Source organism: Pelophylax lessonae (genome assembly GCF_965119305.1).
Source record: "Pelophylax lessonae genome assembly, chromosome: 2".
Classification (NCBI taxonomy): Eukaryota; Metazoa; Chordata; class Amphibia; order Anura; family Ranidae; genus Pelophylax; species Pelophylax lessonae.
In genome coordinates this window covers 80,158,373-80,182,358 of record NC_138769.1, presented here as the reverse complement: position 1 = coordinate 80,182,358, position 23,986 = coordinate 80,158,373, and the positions used below count along the sequence as shown (strand labels likewise).

General features: G+C 41.2%; 1 protein-coding gene across 2 annotated transcripts in view; it reads right to left on the bottom strand.

Annotated features, from left to right (window-relative positions):
- Nucleotides 1–15,437: 15,437 nt before the first annotated feature.
- Nucleotides 15,438–23,986, bottom strand: part of CHODL (chondrolectin) — a 165,980-nt gene continuing 157,431 nt past the window's right edge. Inside the window, exons 4-6 of one of the 2 annotated variants that reach the window (XM_082246138.1) lie at nt 20,865–20,948; nt 20,416–20,518; nt 15,438–15,937 (exon numbers count right to left, since the gene is read on the bottom strand). In XM_082246138.1, the coding sequence (XP_082102264.1) occupies nt 15,853–15,937; nt 20,416–20,518; nt 20,865–20,948 (272 nt within the window). In that variant the 3' untranslated portion in view covers nt 15,438–15,852. The remainder of the gene's footprint in view (nt 15,938–20,415; nt 20,519–20,864; nt 20,949–23,986) is intronic. The other variant, XM_082246137.1, reaches the window with a different exon arrangement.

Below are 23,986 nucleotides of genomic sequence, written 5' to 3'. Positions count from 1 at the left end.
GGCCATAGGTAAGATTAAGGCTTTTGGGCCGGGGGCTTTGTTAGCCAAGGCGGACATCAAATCAGCCTTTCGCCTGCTGCCAGTAGCTCCAGAGGCTTTTAACTCGCTAGGTTTTCAGCTGGATGGTTTTTATTTTTTTGATAGATGCCTCCCAATGGGCTGTGCGCTGTCCTGCTCATATTTTGAGGCATTTGCCACTTTTCTGCATTGGGTAGTGTGTGTTAAGTCGGGTAGTGGAGGCGTGTTACACTATCTGGATGATTTCTTATTTGTTGGGCCTCCAGATTCGGATGGTTGTTTGCATTTGTTAGAATCTTTCAAGGCAGTTGCGGATGAGTTTGGTGTTCCGCTAGCCGAGGAGAAGACGTGTTTGCCGGCCACGGAATTGGTTTTTCTGGGTATCCGGATTGATACCGTACGTTTGGAGTTTCGGTTGCCTGAGGATAAGCTGGCAAGATTGAAGGGTCTGATTCGGCTGTTTTTGGCGAGAAGAAAAGTTTTGCTGAAAAGCATGCAGTCATTGTTGGGCTTGTTGGCCTTTACGTGTAGGGTGATGCCCATGGGGCGCGTTTTTTCGCGCCGTCTTTACCTGTCAACGTCAGGATTAAAATCTCCATTCTCCCACATTAGCTTGAATAGCTCTTTGAAGGAGGATTTGCTGGTGTGGGGCGAGTTTTTGGATACTTATAATGGTAGATCCTTTTTTCAGGCAGATTTTGTTTTCGCTCCAGATTTTCGTTTGTTCACAGACGCTGCTGGCTCTAAAGGTTTTGGAGCAATTTGGAGGACGCATTGGTGCTGCGCGGAATGGCCGGAGTTTTGGAAATATAACAAGCTAACGAAAAATGTGGTGCTGCTTGAGATCTTTCCCATTCTGGTGGCTTTGGAGCTATGGGGCGTTTTCTTTGCGGACAGGCGTATTTTGGTCGAGACGGACAATAAGGGAGTCCTTTTTGCAGTAAATTGTCTATCTTCCAAATCTGTTTATGTCGTCAAAGTGCTTAGGAGAATCGTGTTGTTGTGTTTGAAGTATAACATCTGGCTTAAAGCAAAACATACCCCGGGAGTACTAAATAACCTTGCCGATGCATTGTCTCGGTTTCAGATGGACCGCTTTCGAGAACTATTGCCGGAAGCCGACGTGGAAGGTATCGATTGTCCGGGCCATTTGTGGAAAATTGTCGAGACCTAGTTGGGAAGGCGATTGAAGGTTCCTTGGCACCCAAGACTTGGGCGAGCTATACTGCCGCATGGAGAGACTGGTTGTGTTTTGCTGAATCAAGAGGTCTTGCCGATGGCTGTCCGTCAGAAGGGGTGGTGTTAGAATTTCTGGCTTCAAGGATGCAGCAACAGGTGTCTTATAATCATTTGAGGAAGACGCTTGCGGGTATCTCATTCTTTTGTCGTCTAAAGGGGTTTCGGCCTTGTACGAGCTATTTTGCTGTACAACAGGCGTTGAAGGGCTACAGGAAGATTTCTTTTGTAAAGGACGATAGGAGACCTATTTCCCTTGATTTGTTGGGAGATTTATGTGCTGTAACGAGTGAAGTATGTAGCTCCGTTTATGAAGGGATTCTTTTTAAGACGGCCTTTGCATTGGCCTTCTTCGGGGCTTTCCGCATTTCCGAATTGGTGCCTTTATCCAGAAAAGTTGAAGGGGGTATTTCTTTTAAAAATGTTCTATTGGGTGAGGATGGGGTTCACATTTGGATCTGCCGTTCAAAAACGGATGCTTTAGGGAAAGGGGTAGGAATCAAGCTGAAGGCTCAGACGCCAGGGAGGGTATGTCCTTGGGCGCTGGTTCGGAAATTTCTGGGCATAAGGCCTCAGGGTGGTTTTCACTATTTTTAGTTCACTATGATCTTTCCCCACTTACGAAATATCAATTTGAGTTTGTGTTGCGTAAGTGCTTAGAGCGGTTGGGTTTGCATGGATTAAAGTTTTCCTCCCATTCATTTCGTATAGGGGCAGCTTCGGAAGCAGCAAGAAGGGGTTTTTCGGAGGAAGTGATAAAAAGTATGGGGAGGTGGAAATCTAATTGCTTTAAAGTTTATGTTAGACCTAACATGTTTGTTTAATTCCCTCAGGTGGCCAACGAACGGTATGGATCCTGGGCCATTTGTTTATTTTCTGGGCAAGAAAACGTGCAGCTCAGCGTAATTACTCTACTAATTTGTCTCTCCCTTTGGAATCTTTTAAGTTATTCTGGAAAGGCATTAGGGGCCTCCAGTGGCATCAGCTTTATTTTCATTTGACCAGACTTTATCAGAATTGGCCCCCTCCTTCCATTTTGTTGATACATGCGGGTGGGAATGATTTGGGGAACAGGAAAACGTTAGAATTATTATTTATGATTAAAAGGGATTTGCATTTTTTCTCTCTCTCCTCTCCTGGGACAGTAATTGTGTTCTCGGAAATTGTGCCTCGCCTTACTTGGCTGTCCTTGGATCAGAAGAGAATTATGGAAAAGATGAGAAAAAGGGTGAACAGGGCGATGGAGAAATTTATGCCGTCAATTGGAGGATTGTCATATAGACATGTAGATCTGGAAGGCGGGATACCGGGCCTGTACAGGCAGGACGGAATTCACCTTTCCGAGGTAGGTCTGGATATCTTTAACTTGGGTCTGCAGTATGGCATTGAACAGGCCGCGGTGGTGGGGTTGGGCCGTTCTTGTTGCTCAAGCCCGGCTGGTGGGGACGGTATTTTTTGTTAATTGATTATGAAGTTAATGCTTGCTTGAGTTCTAAATAACTGAGCTAGTACAATTTATTTTCACTATGTGATTTTGGTTTGAAGTATTATTATTATTATTATTATTATTTATTATTATGATTATTGATCATCTGAATATTTGATTTCATATTTAAAACCAATAAAGCGTGCCGCGGCCATTTTCTTGCCAATACTGCTGTTATGTTTGGTTATTTACTAATTAAAGTGATGTTTGAATGGATGAAAGTGTGGCCTATAATCCCATAAAAAGGGGGTGCATTTAGCGCCCACTTGCTTGGGATTATGGCCACCTTCAATATAGCTTCAGGAATAGCCGTAGGTTTAGTGGGATGGTTGCAGGTGGGCTATTATAGGGTTAATTCTACCTTTAGGAGCTGAGGCAGGTATCAGCCAATGGGGTAATTAGAGGCTTTTAGAAGACAGGTGCAAGGTGTTATAAGGAAGTGCCTGTGCCCTGCTTCCTCCTTTTGCATCCGAAGAGCAAGAAGGAAAGTTCCCCACCCCCCCTCCCTTGTCGCGTGCACACTTTGTGTGGTAGGGTCACCCTAGTATTCTAGGGGGGACGGTATTTTTTGTTAATTGATTATGAAGTTAATGCTTGCTTGAGTTCTAAATAACTGAGCTAGTACAATTTATTTTCACTATGTGATTTTGGTTTGAAGTATTATTATTATTATTATTATTATTTATTATTATGATTATTGATCATCTGAATATTTGATTTCATATTTAAAACCAATAAAGCGTGCCGCGGCCATTTTCTTGCCAATACTGCTGTTATGTTTGGTTATTTACTAATTAAAGTGATGTTTGAATGGATGAAAGTGTGGCCTATAATCCCAACAGTCAAGCACTGAGGTAGAAACATTATACTTTGGAGCTGTTTGGTTGATAACCTTCTTCCCTCAGCCAGAACACCAAAGATGGGTCGTGGATAGGTCTTCCCGCATGACAATGACCCAAAACATACCGCCAAGGCAAAAAATGAGTGGCTCAAGAAGAAGCACATTAGGGTAATGGAGTGGCCTAGCCAGTCTCTAGACCTTAATCCTATTGAAAATGTATGCAGGGAGCTTAAACTTCAAGTTGCCAAGCGACAGCCAAGAAACGTTAAAGATTTACAGAAGATCTGTAAAAAAGAGTGAACCAAAATCCCTCCTGAGATGTGTGCAAACCTGGTCACTAACTACAAAAAATGTCTTACCTCTGTGCTTGCCAACAAGGGTTTCTCCACCAAGTACTAAGTCAAATACTTATTTCACTCACTGAACTGCAACCTAATTTATAGCATTTGTTTTATGTGTTTTTTTTTGGATTTTTGGTAATATTCTTTCTCTATTATTTAAAATACACCTAAAAATGATAGACCCTTTGTTTATTTGTAAACTTACAAAATCTGCAGGGGATCAAATACTAATTTCCCCCACTGTGCATTAGCATTAAGACATTCCTAGAATAAAGCCCTCTTAGTTGGTGTACAAATACAAGGAAATGTCTGCATTATCCACCTTACCAAGCGTTCCGTGTCCTCCATCCCTCTCTGCCAATCCCTTCACTGGCTTCCCCTCACCCAATGAATAAAATTCAAAGTACTAACAATAGTGTACAATGCCATCCACAACTCTGCCCCCAGCTACATCACTAACCTGATCTCAAAATATCAACCATGCCACTCTTTTCGGTCCTCCCAAGACCTCCTGCTTGCTAGCTCCCTTGTCACCTCCTCCCATGCTCGCCGCCAGGATTTCTCAAGAGCTTCTCCCATCCTTTGGAACTCTCTACCCCAATCTGTCCGATTGTCCCCTAATCTATCCATCTTTAGACAATCCCTGAAAACCCTTCTTTTTAAAGAAGCCTATCCAGTTTTCTAACTAATACACTGTTTCACTTTCTCCATCAGCTATTGCCTTTTGTATCAATTGATCACTTGATTGTAAGCTCTTACGAGCAGGGCCCTCTGATTCCCTTTGTACCAAATGTTATTGTAACTGTAATGTCTGCCTTCATTTTGTTAAGCGCTGCACAAACTGTTGGTGCTTTATAAAACCTTTATAATAATAATAATAGTAATAATAATTATTGATATTAAATCATTTTTCACATATATAGCCCCTTCAACAGATGAAAGCGTGATGAGCTTCTTTCATTTTTTCAGTTTCTAGCAGTCTTCAATTGAAATTTAAAACGAAAAGTAAATGCATAAATCCCCAGCCCTCCTGGTTTATCCGTAATCAATATTCCTCCTGTTGTCTTTCTCCCTAGGAAATGCAGCTCCCAATCAGCTTAACAGACTTTAGGCAAATACAGGCACAGGAGAAGCATGCTTTGTATGACTAATGGAATACTAAAGTCCATAATACCATTGCCTGCAAGAATATGGAGATGCTTGTGGATGGCCGCCATTTCACAGACCAGGCCACAAGCAATGCTAGTATCTGTTATCCAGGTCATAGCCAGAAAATCACTCGATAAATTAATTACGCTTTGAATTCAATTGATGTAGCGCCTGACCTTTTGTCTTCACACCATAATTCCCTCATTGCTGATAGGTGGCATTGAGTTATGACTCGCTGTGAAGTGTGTTTGCTGAAGTGTGTAGGAGTATTTAACTTGGACATTCTTATAATTGCTGAATGTCAGAAATTCAAAAGCACTGCAAAGGTCCGAAGCTATAAAGTGTAATAGACTTTCAGCTAAGGAGCTCACACAACTTGCTTTTTTTTTATATTAATCTTTTTGAAAATGTCCTGAGCAGGTCCACTAGAAACCCCAACCAAAATATTTTCTTCTTTAAAATTTTGGATAAAATTAAGAAGAGTCTGGGCTTCTGTTATGTTCTTATTGTGATCTGTAATCCCAAAGGGGAAATTTCCCCTAACTTCCTGTTTAAACATCCAGGCCGGAAGTAAGTAAAAATTCCTACAAGTGGAGACAGACAACAACCAAGGAACTCCTTTTGGTGGAAGGGGAGAGTTAGAAACTCTGTCATGTTTCATTGCTGTCTGTGTATCTTTTAAGGACTTTTTCCACATACTTTCTGTGTGGTCAGCAGGAATAAAAGGAAGAAGAAATAGCCGCAGGAGAAAATTTTGCCAGCGATAACTAAATGATAGAATTATACATAGTTACATAGTAGGTGAGGTTGAATAAAGACAACAGTCCATCCAGTTCAACCTGTGTAGGTGTGCGTGGCTGTAATAATCTCTCATACCCCTGAATGTTCTGATCCTTGAGATGCACGTCCAATAGTCTTTTGAAAGCCACCATACTACCCGCGGAAACCACCTCTTGTGGTAGAGAATTCCACAATCTTGTAGCCCTAACAGTAAAGAACCCCCCACGTTGCCTGAGGTTAAAACGCTTCTCCTCTAATCGCATTGTATGTCCTTGAGTCCTCATGCAATTCCTTTGAATGAACAGTTTTTTTTCTAAGCTGAGATCCCCATTAAGATATTTATAAATTGCTATCATGTCCCCCCTCAGACGTCTCTTCTCCAGGGAGAATAAATCGAGCGATTGCAGCCGCTCTTCATAGTTAAGGTCCTCCAACCCCCTAATCAGTTTAGTTGCCCTTCTCTGGACTCTCTCCAGCTCCAACATTTATTAACCCCTTTACACTGTATCCAAAACATAAAGCGAACCTAGATTGAGGCAACTTTATCCTTAACTGCCGGCTCACACTACCGCAACTTGTCAGGTGACTTGGTCGCCTGACAAGTCGTGCTCCATTCGGTGCTATGGGAACCGTTCTAATAGGAGCGACTCAAGCGAAAAAGGTTCCTGCACTACTTTTGACCGAAGTTGGAGCGACTTGCATTGACTTCCATTATGTGGCGGTGCACAGCGACTTCACTAGTCGCTCCCCAAAGTCGTGTCACCATAGTGTGAACCGACTCTTATTAGGGTTAGATGGTGTGAGGCAAGTCCGCTGTTAATTACTGTGTAAAATACTTACAGGGATTAATTTACTAAATGCAAATAGCCTTTTAATTTTACGGGGGAAGCTGCACTTATCCTACAGAGCTTAGTGAATGAGCTGAAGTTCTGGTGACTACTTTCACCCAAACAAGTGCAAGCAAAAATCCAGCTTTTTTTTCTTTTCTATGCACGTGAATTAGTATTTTTTGAAGTTAATTTGCACCACATTCACTAAGCTCTGAGAAAAATTTTGTTGCACAGTACAACTCCCCCTGCAAAGATTACAGACCAAATGTCATTAGTAAATCAAACCCACATTGGTCTACAGCGTTCTTTTGCCCACTTTTCCATCCATTGTTGAGTGTCTCTGTGGTTCTCGCCCCCCTGATGACGTCATATACCACATTTCTGATGATGTCAGATATTCACATTTTTATTCATACTTCTCTTTTGAGAAAACATATTTTGACATGCATTTAAAGTACATTCCTGGGAAGAGTAATAATATTCAGTGAATCTTTGTGATACATGCAACTTTCCCCATGTTTTATCCATTTGAAAAACTCATTGATATGGCAAAAATCCAGTGTGCCTCTAACTTCACACTAGATTTATTTCAGAAGAAGTAATGAGCAATTATTACCTCAATTTCCTATGCCTCATGCAGCTCATCTGAATGCATTTTCTCTTGGCATGAAAAAACAGCTTAAAAAACACGCTTAAAGTTGTGTTTGCAAATGTGTTTAGGCACATTAGGTGCATCAAGCATTCGGGCGTTCATTCGTTCCAATGATTTATTCATTTATTATGCCCATTGCAATAAATGAATGCTCAAGCCCTATCTACACCTACCACCTAGCGTCTGTGCACATTTAGCACTTAGACAGGCGTTTAGGCGCATCAAACGTTTTTTTTTTTTTATGCTTAAACGTTCCTTTTCTGAATGCATAAGCAATGGGTTTTTTTTTAGCTCCTCTTCCAATACACCTGTAAACACCTATGTGGCTAACATAAAGGATTGTTTAGAGGCTGAAAATAAAATGTCAAACTCCCTTAAAAGCGCTTTTTTTTTTTTACACCTAGTCGGCATGAGGCCCTACTTTCAGATGGGTTTATTTGTGAATAAAGTCAAAGAATGCCTTCAACAGAAAATGGGCTGGAGTGATCCAAATTTTAGGTTTGCTAAAGTGACCTGTCAAGTAATGGTATCACATGAGACAAGGTAGTTTGCTAATGCAGCATGATGAATCAGGGGGCTAATGTCTGTTTCCCATGTCAACTGTTTAAGATGATGGGTGATACATAATGGCACCGCTAGTCATATCATTAGTCAGCTCTTCATGATCATACAATGTCCAAGAAAATATGAGGAAAATGGTTTCCCTATCCCTGGACGAAGTCGTGATGACGAAACGCATTAGAACGTGGCTGTACGGCAACCAGAAGTGACGCAATTGGAATACCAGAAGTGACATTCTTGCATGGTTTCCAGTGTGGTGAGATGTTGCCTGCTGGTCTGTGATTTTGCACCGCTGTTCACCTATATTTAGTTGAATTTAGGTATGTTTCACACCGTATGGTTTATATATTGTTCATTCATGATGACCCAAACTACAGAACAATGCTTCCAATCATACCTAGATATTCTTTAGATGGTCTGTAATCTTAAGTAAGGCAAACTAAGGCTAGCCATATACACTATATTACCAAAAGTACCTGCCTTTACCCGCACATGAACTTTAATGGCATACCAGTCTTAGCCCGTAGCCCCTAAACATTGTGGGCAGCCTTCCAAGAAAAGTTGAAGCTGTTATAGCTGCAAAGGGTGGGCCAACTCAATATTGAAGCCTACGGACTAAGACTTGGATGCCTTTAAAGTTCATGTGTGTGTAAAGGCAGGCGTCCCAATACTTTTGGTAATATAGTGTATATTAAGATTCTTTCATTTATCTTGTGGGGCTAAACAACAAGAACATAGCAATCTCCCCTGTCACCTATTGCATTCTGGCAGTTGCTGTTTGGAATACTGCAACTGATGGACTGTAGTAATTGTTTGGCTAAAAGTTTTAGCCCGATTCTTTTGATTTTTAGATTGAAGTTTGTTGAGTTAGCCAATGCCTATAAAGCCACCCACAGCTTACATTTCTGTTGATTCGACAGGAGTGCCAGGTATGGCCAGCAATAAGCTATATTTCACTACTTACTGAAAAACAAGGAGTTATGAGTGCTGTGAACCCCTCACTGTAAATATCAGTGGGTTGCCAAACTGTTTGAGGTGGGCTAGTTAAGTGATTATTTTCCAGGAAGAATTCAAGACAAATTTACATCTCTAAGGGTGTTCTCTGATACATTGCAGAAGGGGTTCTAGAGAGATTACGAACAATAAAGGTGAGAGGGGACACCCCTGTCTCATGCCATTGTAAACGGAGAGTGCGTTTAGGGTGTTATCCCTAGCATCTCGGCCTGGTATGAAGCTGACTTGATCTGTGTCGAATAGTGAAGTCATAAGTGGGGCTAGACGGTTTGCTAGTATTTTTGAATATAATTTAAGGTCCACATTTAGTAGCGAGATTGGCCTATAATTCGAGACAGTTGTGAGATCTTTACCTTCTTTGGGAATTACATCTATGTGTGCTTTTAAGAGACTTGTAAGGTCAGTCTGGTTAGATGCTAGAGAGTATTAGGTTTTTAAAAAGTGTTTGGCTAGGATGTATGTGAAGGTCTTATAATAGGCCGCCAATAGGCCATCTGGGCCAGACTCTTCCCTACTTTAACCACTTCCCGCCCGCCCTTAGGCAAATGACGGCGGGAAGGTGGTTGCATTATCCTGCGCACCCCCCAGGGGCGATCGGTGCTGCGGTGTGTCACTCTGACACACCGCATCTCCGATCTTGGTAAAGAGCTTACTGACATAGGCTCTTTACCATGTGACCAGCTGTGTCCAATCACAGCTGGTCACATAGTAAATAGGAAGTGCCGTTGATTGGCTTTCCTCAGTTCATGCCTGACAGGCACGAGTAGAGAAGAGCCGATCTGCGGCTCTTCTGACGGGGGGGGGTCTGCACTGGTAATCAGAGCATTGATTACCAGTGCAGACCCTTGAGGGGGGTGCCACTAGAACCACCAGGGATGCCCACCCATGACCCCAGGGATGCCCACCCATGACCCCAGAGATGCCCACCATGGCCACCAGGGATGGCAATCAGGGCTCAGGGAGCCTGCCAGTGCCCTCCCTATCAGTGCTGCCCACCAGTGCCCTCCCCATCAGTGCTGCCCACCAGTGCCCATCATTGCCATCTATCAGCACCACCCACCAGTGCCCATTATTGCCCACCAGTGCCTCCTATCAGTGCCCATTAGTGCCCATCAGTGCTGCCCATCAGTGCTGATCAGTGCTGCCTATCATTGTCCATCAGTGCCGCCTATCAATGCCCATCAGTGCCACCTATCATTGCCCATAAATGCCACCTATCAGTGCCCAGCAGTGTCACCTATCAGTGCCAACCAATGCTGCATATCAGTGCTACATATCAGTGCCACATATCAGTGCCCATCAGTGCTGCATATCAGTGCTGCCTATCAGTGCCGCATATTAGTGCCACCCCATCAGTGCCTCCTCATCAGTGCCTGTCAGTGCAGCCTCATCAGAGCTCATCAGTGCAGGAAAAAAACGTATCTATTTCCAAAATTGTATAACATAAACAAAAAAACTTTTTTTTTCCAAACTTTTTCATTTGTTTAGCAAAAAAGAAAAAACCTTGCGGTGATCAAATACCACCAAAAGAAAGCTCTATTTGTGGGGAAAAAATGACATACATTTGGTTTAGGTACAGTGTTGCATGACCGTGCAATTGTCATTCAAAATGCAACAGCGGTAAAATCTATAAATAGGCCTTGGGCGGGAAGGGGGAAAAGTGCCCGGTATTGAAGTGGTTAAGCTGTTTCAGGGCTAGGGTTAGTTCATCTGTTGTTATCGGTTCTTCTAGTTTATTAGTGTCCCATTTGGAGATACGTCTTGGGCTGTGTTGTGATAGGAAGTCTTGGATCAATGTTTGGCTGTTGTCACAGTCTGGTAAAGTGGAACTGGGAGAGTGTAGGTTGTAAAGTTTCAAATAATACTGCACAAACTGGGTGGCTATATTCGAATTAGAGGATACGGTCCTTCCATCTGTAGTTTTCATTTTATGAATAATGTGCTTGGCTCTTTTGGTTTGAAGTGCTCTTGCTAGGAGCTCTGTTACCCTGTTTGTAAAATATCTTTTTCGTGAAAGTATAATTACGTCGGATGGTTCAATTTAGTTCTGTAAGGAGTTCTTAATCCTGGTTTGGATCTAGTCTTGGAGAGTTTGGATGGCTCTGGATTGTTTTGGGCCATTTCTAAGTCTTTATGTGTGTAGTTAGGTTGTTTATATTACACTGTCTTTCTTTCTTTCTGTGTACTGCTGCGGAGATAAATTCACCTCTAATTACGCATTTATGTGCCTCCCATATTGATATGGGTGTTAGGGAGAGATCTGTATTTTCTTTGAAGTATGTTTACAAGCATGTAGAGAGGTTTTTGATTAATTCTTTGTCAGTGAGCAGTGAGGCATCTAGTCTCCATCCAAGTCTTTGTGCGTGTTGTGATTATTGGAAAGGTCAAGGTCATAGGGACCAGGTTGTAGTCTGACAGAATTGCAGGTTCGATGAATGCCCCTGTCAAGAAATGTAGGTCTTGTTGTGTCAAAAAGAGGTAATCGATTCTCAACTGTTTGGTATGTGGTGCCGAGTAGAATGTAAAGTCTTGGATATGAGGGTTAAGAGTTCACCAAGTATCATGGAGCAGCATTTCTTGAAGGAGTAAGTTTATGCATCTCAGTGCTTTATAGGGTATGAATGAGGTACCATTGGATGTGTCCAAAATGGGTTGTAGTGGGACGCTAAGATCACCCCCTATAATCAGGATCCCATTTGTTTAGGTGGAGAGGTGCGACCAGACTGCATTGAGAAAAGCAATTTGTTTAGCATTTGGACAATAGAGATTTACAATTGTGATAGGCTTGCCAAAAAGAACACCTTTCAGGAATATAAACCTGCCTTCACTGTCTGTCAGAGTATCTGAAATCGAGAGGGGTATGTTTTTTGAGATGAGTATCGAGACTCCATTAGTTTTGCTAAGCTGTTTGTTGCATGATGAGCCATGGTGAATAGATAATTGGTACGTTTTGGAATCTGATCAGATCGAAAATGTGTCTCTTAGAGTAAGACGATATCAGTTTTTTGTTTTTGCATTAACATTAGTAGTTGTGATCTCTTTTCCGGGAATATTTAGGCCCTGGCCTTTTTTTTATACTATATTTAGTTTTTTGGGAGATAATCCCAGTTTTCGTGCGTGGACCATAGGTGGGAACGGGACAGAATCTTCTTAGTTTTATTTTGTATGTGCTAGATGGGGTATAAAAAGTTGGAGAGGTGGGTCTGTAGTTTGTATTGTAGTTTGAATATGGTGCTGGTGTTGTGAGCGTTGGGTGAAAGGTCAGTTCTCGTGTGGTCCATCAGATGGTAAAGGGACGAGCGGTAGTAGATATGTGTGTGAGCTGTATGTGAAAATCTAGATTGGAGGTATGAGATGGGGGAGCGTATAATGTCTTGCTGGCGAGAGGGGTAAGGGTAGTTTCGGGCAGGGAGGGGATGGAGGGATTAGGCATAGGAGTTGTGGGGGTTCGCCCGGGAGACAAGAGGAAACCAGCTACCTTGCCTTAATGGAAAATTATGTGGATCCGGGAGGTTTCAGCAGATCTCTAAAGTGTTAAAATTCAACAGTAAGGCTTGAGTTGATCGCTGTGGGGTGGTTTAGTGTAACCTAGGTAAAACTTGAGATGGCAGCAGTGGCCTGATAAAGGGTAAGGTGATGAAAACATGTGTGGAGGTTTTAAGGTAACCTGTTTGGGGAATTGAAAATTGTGAGCAGTGTTTACTTCTACATAATACATTGTGTGCTATGATCTGGGCCTCCTAGCCATGTAAAGAAAGGAGAAAGAAAGAGGCCTCTGAGGGCCTTTCTATTTGCATTTTCATGTCATGTATGTAACCACTATAATGTTTTCTTGGTTTGAAAACCCTTAACAGTTAGTAAGAGTGCAACATTTAGTAATAACTACTGTTTAGTTAAACTATAATAAATGAACAGCAAGGACAACTGTTATGTGACAACTGAGAGTCAACAATAAAAGAGAACAGTGAGAAGAAAATGATGAACTACAAAGGATAACAAGGGAGATTTTGATCAAAGAATTATTTTCAGCTTTGTAGCGTAAGTAGAGGTTAACGACTTGTTATATATATGATTTTTAAACATCTAGTTTTATCTGCCCCTGAGGGATGGGGTGAGTCATGGTGGGTGTTGTTGTCAAAGGTGGACTCTGTCTCTCTTATTTTCAGAGTAGGGTATAATATGCACATTGTTAGTGATGATATGCATCAGTATATATCTCCCTTGTTTTCCTCATGAGCATAGTATGGAAACAATATATAGAACTTTCAATGGTCAACCATAGATTTCTAAGTTAGTACAGGTGCCTAGTAGTTGTTTGGGTATCTAGTCGTTAGAGCTGTTTATCTTATTCCGATAGGGACGGCCTAGGAAACTTATGATGTTCGGTACATATTGTTTGCTATCCTAGGGGAGATTATGCTCTGTCAAGTTATAGGAGATGTTTCTCAACGAAAAGACTGTAGGCTGGTGGTGATAAGAGTTTTTCCACTCAATACATCCCCCCCCCCCCAATCTCGTTGTCTGTATGCAGGAATCGACTTCCCCTTCAGGCTTTGGCAAACAATTGGGGTTGAGGCTTGGTGTGTGCCGATGTGAGGTATTTTACCTGTGTTGGCATCTGATATAGAGTCCAGGGTATCAATCAGATCACTTGCCTGGGCTTGTAGAAGTGGCATCATAGTGATTTTCCTGTTTTGTGGCTTTTTGTTTTGTTCTTCATTATTCGCTACAGCGTCTGTACCAATTTTGGTGGGAAAGTTTTGAGAGTGTAGTCTTTTTCAGACCTATTTGGCTAGATGGGCTGCCACATTTCCGCATATATTAATGTAAATGGATGTGAAGTAAAGATTGATCTTGGATATATGTTCAAAGTAAAGCAAAGCTTTAAGTTTTTGTGTTCAGGTTACAGGTATACGTATATTTATGCATCTTGTTGTGATCTGCGGTGAGCTGGGAAAGCCGTGGGGCTAGCTCCAGGTAGGGATCTGCGAGCTCTCGGTGGAGGTGTTGTACGTGGTGGAGATCTGTATCGGCGTTAACAGTGTTCTTGCACTTCCATCCTGTCCTCACCGACGGGGTTTCTAGTGGTAGAAGGGGTGTAGAGATTGCTATACCAGTCCAGTAAGTGGATCAGAGGGATGTCTAGGCATTTACAGAATGGAGGGAGGTCCTCAGGTACCCTAAGTGAGATCGTCCCGTCTGAAATTAATGCGGAGAGACAAAAATGGAATTTCCATCCGTAGTGTATGCCTCTTGTTCTCAGAACTTCCAGCAATGGTCGAAGATCTCTGCGGTGTTGTAAAGTTATATTAGATAAGTCTTGGTATATTTCAACGTCAACGGCTGCGAATGTGATATGTATTCTGTTACGTGCTTTTCTGAAGATTTCCTCCTTCAGGCGAAAGCTTGTGAGACAGCAGATATGTCTCTTGGGGGGTCAGTGTCTCTGCCCCTTGGGTGTAGCACACTGTGAATTCTCTCCATCTCTATGGGACTTATCAAGTAGGTCATTAAAGATGGTGGTTACTGTTTGAGCATTTTGATCGTTCTTAATTGATTCAGGGATACCGCGGACTCTCAGATTATTCCTGTGTCCAAGGTTGTCCAAATCCTCTAAATGCCTTTGCATTCTCTCATTTGTAGCATATGCGAGGTCTGTAATGTATGTATCTGTTCTATGTGCTCTTCATGTCTAGTGGTAGTTGATTCAATTTCCTGCACTCTGTCAGTAATGTCATGGAGCTCATTGTGGAGGTCTGCTATGGCCACTGTAAAGGCTGCTGATAGTGTGTCCTTAATATATGTGGCAACTGCCTGCAAGTAATGCAGGTTTCATGCGGAGAGATAGGATGGAGCTGTGGGGATCGGCGGGTCTCTTACCAGCCTGGCTGTTTGAGTGCACGTGATGCCTGTGTCCAGGGAGAGGGGTGGTGAGGCCTGCGATAAGGAGGTGGCCACGCTCTTTGACTGTGTCCGGAGGATCTCCTGAATCTGGCGGGTCAGCTGGGTGCCTGGGGTCCGTGGAGAGCTGGATCGCAATGCGGACCGGCCCCTATTGCCTTTCCCCATTATTGCTTGTGTCTGTCCTCCTAGTAACGGCTGCTTCTTCCCTCGTTTGGCCGGAGCTCCTATTCTAAGCAGCCATCTTTGACCGAGGTTAGAACACGCCCATGTTTTTTTCTTTACAGGGCTAGATAGGTTAGTGTTAGATCGTGGCGGTCTACAGATGCAGGGATTTTAGTTTTAGGGTGGACTTATCCTTTAACAAAAGATAGTAAATAGACCACTTTTATAAATATAAAACCATAAAAAGGCTCAGTGATTGCACTGCCTTCCAAAACTCTGCAACATATTTTATCAGCATATGTACATTCTGTCTATAATCCATCTTAACACAAAACAACATTATAAAGACAGGCAAGAAACTATAACAGAATCATCATGTTTTTTCTATCAAACCTTTATGCAAAGATAAATTATTTTTTAACAATACACATTCATAGCAATACACTTTAATGTAAGTCAAAAAAGTACAATATAGAAGGGAAATAAAATAATAAATCAAACATCCTGTTTGCAAACAATGTCAAACATACATAACATCTCTCAGTATAAATCTGAAAAGGAATTGTCCATTTTCTTCAACTGCGTGATAACGAAAGAGTTTCAAACGCCAAAAAAAGCAATAGATTGTCGGGTTTTTGTTTTTTTTCTAATGTAGCAAGACAAGGATTCCAGTTTGCTTATGAATGAAACATGAGTATTATAAAAGTGTTCTTAAAATGTGCCTCAAGGGGGAGCCGTTAGTTCTTCTTGCTGAACAGAATACTGATGCTGAGATAGAAAGTCATTCCAAGCCAGTGCTTTAAAGTTTAGTGATGCAGAAAATAAATTGGGATATTTTTTTTTTTCTTGCGTTATGGTGATACAAGTTATTGTTATATTTATACCTCCATGTTTATTTCATTCCTTGGGGCTTTTGAAATCCACAAAGTAGACTGGGTCGGGCTGGTCTTTGTTCGTTCTTTGCTGTAAACAGTAGGACAGTGATGTTTAAACAAACAAGAAAAATAATTTTAAGATGATAGACACCAGTTTAATTAGCGTGATACACTCTCCTTGTATAATATGAATATGAGTTGTTCTTTTCCAACTGGTTATACCAAACTAAGATAACTTCTAATACAATGTATATCGACAAAGTGCTTCCAACCAACATCAAGAACCCATACAACCTTGATGGCAAAGCTGGGTGGCCCTAAAGCCCTGTACACACGCACAGATTGTTGGCCGTAAATTGTCGGCCAACGTCCGATCGGCTGATTGTAGGCTTGTTAGTATGATGCTTCCGACAACCAACTGCGACTTTTCGGCCGAAAAAAATCTGGTGTGCATGCTATAAAATTTTTGTTGGCCAACAACAGAATGGCTGATTGTTCCTCAGTCAGTACAGATTTCGGCAGACAAAAATCAGATGAGCAAGACTGGGCATGCTCAGAGAAGAAAAAACACAGGGAAAGTCAACCATCACATGACATCACTTCTGAAGTTGGTTTTTGTTGGCCAACAAAAGTCCAGTGCAAGTCTAGAGCACATTTCAACCAACAAACAACACTGGACAAAAGACGGACGATCGGTCGGCCAACAATCTGTGCGTGTGTACAGGGCTTAAGTCTGACCATTGAAAGTGATTATGTATTTATTTTAACACAGTCTGGGGAATTCAATAAAACATTTACAATGCTTTTTTCAAGGTAGTTCCCTTTAAAACTACCTACTTCCAATTAAGTCAAGCATTTGCAACAGTTTCGGTAACAGTAAACAACTGCAACAAGTCCAGGTAGTTTTAACCACTGCCACGTTTGGAACCCATACCTTTAGTTTAAAGCTGAACTCCAGAAATTCAACAACTTTGCAAAAAGTGCACACTATGAGTTAAGTTCAATCAACTGCATGTCACCACCGAGACGTATCTCTTTTTTATATGTGACAGGTTTATTACACTCCCAGTGGACACAGCTCCAGCTGTGAAAGAAGAGAAGCACGCACAGCAGCTATGCCTGCCCCTCCCCTCTGCTGCCCATTCACAGAAGCCTTTGTATTTTGTGAATGAATGAGGAGAGGGGTGGACATACCAGTTCCAGCAACTCTGCTCTTAAAGAGGAAGTAAACCCATCTCAAAAAAATGAAAAAAAAAAAAAAAACCCTGTAAGACAAAGGCATAATGAGCTAGTATGCGATGCATACTAGCTCATTATGAAATACTTACCTTAGAATGAAGCCCCTGCAGTGCCGCCCGCTCAAGCATAATGAGCTAGTATGCATCGCATACTAGCTCATTATGAAATACTTACTTTAGAATGAAGCCCCCACAGTGCGCCTGCTCAGCGTCAGGTTCCTGCTTCCTGCTTCGCGTCCTCCGGCCTCCTTGGCCGGAGGCACGATTACGTCACTCCTGTGCATGCATGCGGGAGCCGCAGTTCACGACACAGGGCTCTGAAGGAACGGCACAGGTGCATGCGCAGATGACATCACCGGCTGCATTAAAAGTAAATATCTCCTAAACGGTGCAAGTTTAGAAGATATTTACAATACCTATAGGTACAAGTTCAAAGAGAGGGTTTACAACCTCTTTAACAGGTTGCCGACTGCGCACAGTATATTTACTGCGGCAGTCAGCCCCGGCCAGGCAGAGTGACGTAGATCTACGTCGCTAGCCTGTGACCGGGTTTTGAGCCAATAGCGGGCGAGCGTGCACCCGCTGAGGCGCGCGCCCACCCCGACTCGTTCACAGAGGAGTCCGCGCGTGTGACCGGCGGACCCGATGTCCGTCGGTCACACAACGATCGTCGGTAGAGCAGGAGAAAGGCGGGCGGCTTATGTAAACAAGCTGCCTGTCATTCTCCCCTGTGTAAAAATGGAGATCAGACGGTTCTACTATGTAGAACCGTTGATCTCTGTTTTTACAATAGGAGACATGTCCCATCACAGTTAGAAGCACGCCCCTAGGACACACTTAACCCCTCCCTCTCCAATACAGTTAACCCCTTCCCTGGCAGTGTCATTTTTACAGTAACAGTGCATATGTATAGCACTGATTACTGCAGTTGCTGGTACCCCCAAAAGTGTCAAAAATGTCAGTCAAGGGTCCGATCTGTCCACCGCAATGTCGCAGTACCGCAAACAAAAAACGCAGATCGCCGCCATTACTCGTTAAAAAAAACCACCAAAAATGACAAAAATCTTTCCCTTTGTTAGTAAACGCGATAACTTTTGTGCAAACCAATCAAAATACGCTTTTTACGATTTTTTTTACCAAACATATGTAGCATAAAACAAATTGGCCAAAAATGTTAAAAAATTTTGATTTTTACATTTTTTTGGGGGGGAATTTCATATAAAAAAAAGTGAAAAATATTGTTATTTTTGCAAAATTTACGCTCTTTTTTTGTTTATAGCTCATGATCAAAAAATCGCACAGGTGATCAAATACCACCAAAAGAAATCTCACTCCTGAAGACGTCATCACGACGAAACGTACGTAGAGCGTCATCGCGTCACATCCGCCTAAGTGGAACGCACATCCGCCCTGTGGAACGCACGGCGTCCCGGAAGTGCGGCATTATTGCTTTCTATGCCATTACCCTCTATTCCCTTTGTGAGTACCTAATTTTTATACACAATAAAGTATTTTAAAACTTAGCAGTACTACTCTATGTGAGCCTTCTTCCCCCATATATCGATACACCTTCGGACCCCAACATCAAGGAACCTGGTTCACAAGTTTCGGGTAGATAATCGGACCACCCAACCACTTTGATGGTCAGTGGAGGAGATCCAGGATTATAGACAAGGCCTGATACCCCTGCAGGGGTACATAGTTCTGGTGAGTGCGGTCCAAGGGGTGCGGGGAGCACTGAACGGTCACCATATACCTGAGCACCTTTAATATTTCATCAGAACACCTGCACTCAAGTCACCTTTTTTTGCCAAGTTTTTTAGGAATTTTCTTGCATTGTGGGACTATTTGTTCTTTCTTAGGTGTAACGGACTTATTTATTCTTGTATCATTGCTGCTATAATATTTATCTACCTATTGTGCACCTTATTTAAGTCATACTTTAAGTGGATCCATTTTTATATTTTTTATATATTTATTTTTATTCTGTACAATCCACCCCTTTATCTATTTTTTAATTCATACATTTCATCTAATTTTTTCATCATACCAATTCTCACTTATTCTATATCCACTTTTCAGCACAAATATTTATTATTTATTTGTATTATCTTTTAGTATTGCACATTCAATAGGAAGACACATAGGATGCACTGGACACTTTATTCATAGTGGTGATTTATATTGTATGTATCTATAACGCCTAAATTTTGGACATATAGAAACATCAGCAGTTTTTGGCAGCGCCATACACCTTCCCCCTCCTTTCTCTTCATTCTCACTATATTCTTAGTAATATAGTATAAAGGTGGGCTGCAGCCAATATTAAATACCAGGAATCTAGAATTATCCTAAGCGCGGATTTGTTTACATTTCAAAAGAAATCTCTGTTTGTGGGAAAAAAAGGACATGAAATTTGTTTAGGTACAGCATCGCACGACCGCGCAATTGTCCGTTAAAGTCATGCAGTAAAAAATCGCAAAAAAACCCCTGGTCAGGAAGGGGGTAAAATCTTCTGGGGCTTAAGTGGTTAAATGAACCAAAACCACAGTGAGAAGCTTCCTATGGAAGTTATATTCCTGAAACACAATAAACCTGTCAGATGTGAATAAAATAAATAAATATAAGGCCCCTTTCACACTTGTACGACTTGTCCTGCAAGTCGTATTCCATATCTGTGCGACTTCAAGTCACAACAACTTCAAAGTAGTCCCTGCACTACTTTGGTCCAACTTTGATGGGTTTTGAGGTCAATAGACATAGTCATTACTTCAAGTCCAGTCAAAATTGCGGCAAAATCGCCCGAATTTTAGGTTGCACAAGTGTGAAAGGGGCCTAAAGGTGTCAGGTACTTTGTAAAATAGGGTACACACTATAAGAAAATCAGAAGAAAAAATCGTGGCAGTGTGAATAGGGCCTAAAACTGTTTCTTTAATATTCAGGAACCATATAAGGTCACTGAAAAAAAAGTCTTAATTTTAGATTCCTCGTCTACTTCTGTTGCAATTTTTGGCAAACGTCTAAATTATTAAGGGTTGCTAATGGTACTTTAGCTCTCCTGTGAAACATATTGCTTTTCAATAGGTTTCCAACAACAGAATGCCCTTGTGTGGAACGGCTCATACTAGAGGCCAATGTCGAGGTGAGCCGTGAGCACAAAAGAGAAGTCAAAAGACAGCCAAAGAGAGTTGACAAGTGCTGCTAGTTTTCAATGATATACAGGAGTTCCCAGCAAAACAACCCTGATAACCATTAGAGGGAGATGCAGAAGTTTCCTATCTGTCTCTAAAAATAAAAAACCTAATTAAATACATTGGAAAATGGTTACCTTTTATGTAACATTTGGAAACAGCAGGTTCCGAAAGCCACCAGTATCAGCAACAGCAAAGGGATGGTCGGTATAATGACATAGATTAAATTTGGCATTATTCCTAGAAAATAACAAACAGGAAAATATGAAAGCTCTAGTTTTCCACCCCATTAAGTATTACATGCCACAGATTGCTTCACATATCTAATGATTTTTGCTTAAACAGCAACACAATTCTATTTATTTCAGCTTTTAAGTGTATTGCTAATTAATTAATAATCCGTTGCTATCACAGTTTTAATTACTGCTTTAGGAAACAGCCTGCTCTGCTCGATTCCTTTAGGCTGACAAATATATTATGGGAATATTTACTGCATGCTGCAGCTCTTATTGGAAAATGAAGTAAGCATTTCACCCACACAATTGAATTTTAGCTGAGCTGTCTAAAAATAACAGAAACAAATCACCTGTTTCTACTGTGGTAACATGAGAAGAGTCATCCGGCCTGTCAGTTACATAGGTTCTTTGCGTTGTCACAGGGGATCGTGGGTCTGAAAATCACAAATTGTAGTAATGATAACAATTAAAAAAATATATAAAAATAATATTTTAACGCATTATGAATAACTAGAACAACAATACACCCTTTGGCCTTGTGGAAAAATGTGATTGTGGGCCCTACAATATTTCCTCATTATTGATAACCCCAAAAGAATATGCAAATGCCTCGGAAAATAAGAAATATTAGGAGAAAATATTTTTTTCTAGCAAATTAACATAATATTATAATTTTTCCATGGGTACAATGCAGAGAAGAAATGGGCAGAAGGGCATTTACAACCAGGCAAGTACAAATAATATATATGTTGGGCTGGTGTCCTTGACTGGAAGTACTCCGCCATTCAGACCTCAGTCAGAGTGGGACCTATGGTCAGTGGCAGTTGGTGGGTTTTATAAAATTATCAGCTATCTGTTCCGGCCTGCAACCACAGTGTTTGGCAGAGGGAAGTCTTCTGTTACAAAGAAATGCATTATTTAAGTCAACACATACCTTTAATTATGACCACTAATCACTGTTGCACCACCACAAACTGTGTGGTGCATTTTTATCCACAAGACATTTTTTTCTACCATTAAAAGGCCAGTTGGTTGTGTTTACTTCCTAGGTCTAAACTTCTCAGTCCTCTCCTAGTGCAATGAGAGGGAAAAAGAAATACAATCTTAGGTCTGGGTAACTGTTGTGCTCCCAGAGCCTAGGTTACCTCTGCTTACCTAGTGGCTTCCCCTTTGTGTTACATTAGGACATCAGTAATATTTGTCCTTGACTAGTTTGAACTGTAGAGAGGAGATGGCCATCGGCAAGTACAGGGTTGTGGCACAAGAGGCCAAGTCTGGAGTGCCAGTTATCAGGCAACATGTTCTCTTTGGTAGCATGGAAAATGTGGTGGCAAATTTTGCTAGCATGGCACCTCTGGCAACTCTTTTAATTAACACTGCATATCACGTTATGTTACCCTTGAGGTAATAGTAGGCTTATAGTAATTATGCATCTCTGATAAAATGGCCCTTATGGAAGCATAGCAGTGATACTGATTGCAGTACCATATCTAATTGCAATTATCTTGCAATGTCTTTAGGCCATAGATAAAAGGGTTCATACTTACTAATTTCTGAACTATACATCCATCTCTGATTTCATATGTCTAATGTATCTCAATATGAAACAGCACTTATTGTGCATAGTTCTGTTCTGTGATCTGAAAAAAGGTGTTCTGGATTATTTTGACTCAGTGCAACCAATTAACTATACAAAGTCCTTTATTTTTTCTTTTTCTTTAGTACAACTAAAGGTACACTAGTCTAAACTAGTCCCAAATCTAGTTACTCCGTGATGCACAAACCTCAAAGTTAAAAAAAAAACTTCTATTGCTTTTCCTGTGTGATCCAAATCCTCCTTCAGTTTAGGTTCACATCTATGAGGGAACCCCGCTGACAGCTGATGACTTATCGGTTGTTAAGGATGCGTCTGCCGGCTTCCTGGCCGCCTCCTTAGCAACCAGTTATATACAGTGTTTAAAGGAGACAAATAAAAACCGCAAAACACATCAAAAATCACATCGCAAACACAACACTTGCGTTTCTGGTGAGATTCCATTGAAGTCTATTACAAGCAAAAAAAACACAGGAAAAAAGTCCCCAACCCTTTCCAAAAAACACACTGGCTGTAATACACATAGATGTGAACGTGTATCATGGAAAACCATGTTAAATGCACTGTAATGTGTTTCTGCAAACTGCAGAACACTCTAAAAACCACATAGGTGTGAACGTAGGGTCATTTGTGTCTCTAATGTTCTCCTTCCCAGACACTGCAGCTCAAAGTGGGAGGGTTTCAGCAACAAAAGCAGCACTCTCAATACAGAAAGTCATAGGCTGAGCCAGGTGTAGCCAGGTAATGCTTGACAAGCTTCAGGTTTTTTAATCTGCAGTGAAAATGTTGAAAGCCACCCCCTGCAATGTTTCATTTCATTGTATTGTCAGCAAGGGCAGCCTACATGAGAGTGGCAACTCTGCTCTGAATTCAGGACAAGTGCAGCATCCTTGTCCTACCTTCACAGAAAGCTGCATTAGGTGTACCTTACTTACAGGCTTAGTGTGTGTTTGTGAGTCTTTGCAGGGGGACTAAGAGAAAATTATAAATGCCAAAAGGATTTAGCAATGTAAAAAAATTATTGATAAGGGGAAAATAACTGAACAAATATAGAATGCATTTTGTAGAAGGTAGAAATGTAAAGAGTGATCTAAGCCTGAGTTGATTTGCCTTCAGTTTTGCAGGGGTCTCCAGTACTAAGGGGGCTTGAAGAATTCCTATGCATATCTCAACTTTTCAGAAAGTTGAGCACATGCAGGAGGCCAGTACACCAACTTATATATTATGAGTATCCACATTGTATTAGTCATAACTCCTTCTAAGCCTGGGCGCCTCAGACAAACATTCATGTCTTCCCAAGATCCGCATTACAATAAACTTTGTAATATTACATGCAGATTAGTAACTTCAGGCATGGACCTTTTTGCTGCCAAAAATTGGGCGTATTAAATATAAGCACTAAAACTTTTATTGTTAATGCTGCAAATTAAAGTGTATCTAAACCCAAAACATATACATAATATATACCATGTCTAAGATGTGGTGGTTGCATTAGGTTTATTTTTCAGGTTTTTCTCCAATAAAGCATATCTAAGCCAAAATACATAAAAATGTTATATATTGCAGCTTACCAGTCCTTAGATTTGAAGGCTGCATTAATTTTCTTATTTTTTTTTTTATAAGATTACTAACACACTTTCTGTCTTAGGGTGGCTTCTTTATTTATGGAGCGACAACAGAGACACCCTTGTACAGCAGCAATGTCTAAAGAGGGTAGTGTTAGATAGACTAGTAGATTCACATGGACATAAGTGACTAAGAAATCAATATCTAACCTCAGCTAACACATTTTAGGTATTTATAGAAATACTTTTTCCTTTTATTAAATAAAGGTTTACATTACAGGGGGGGACTCAGAAAATCAAAGCCTACTTTATT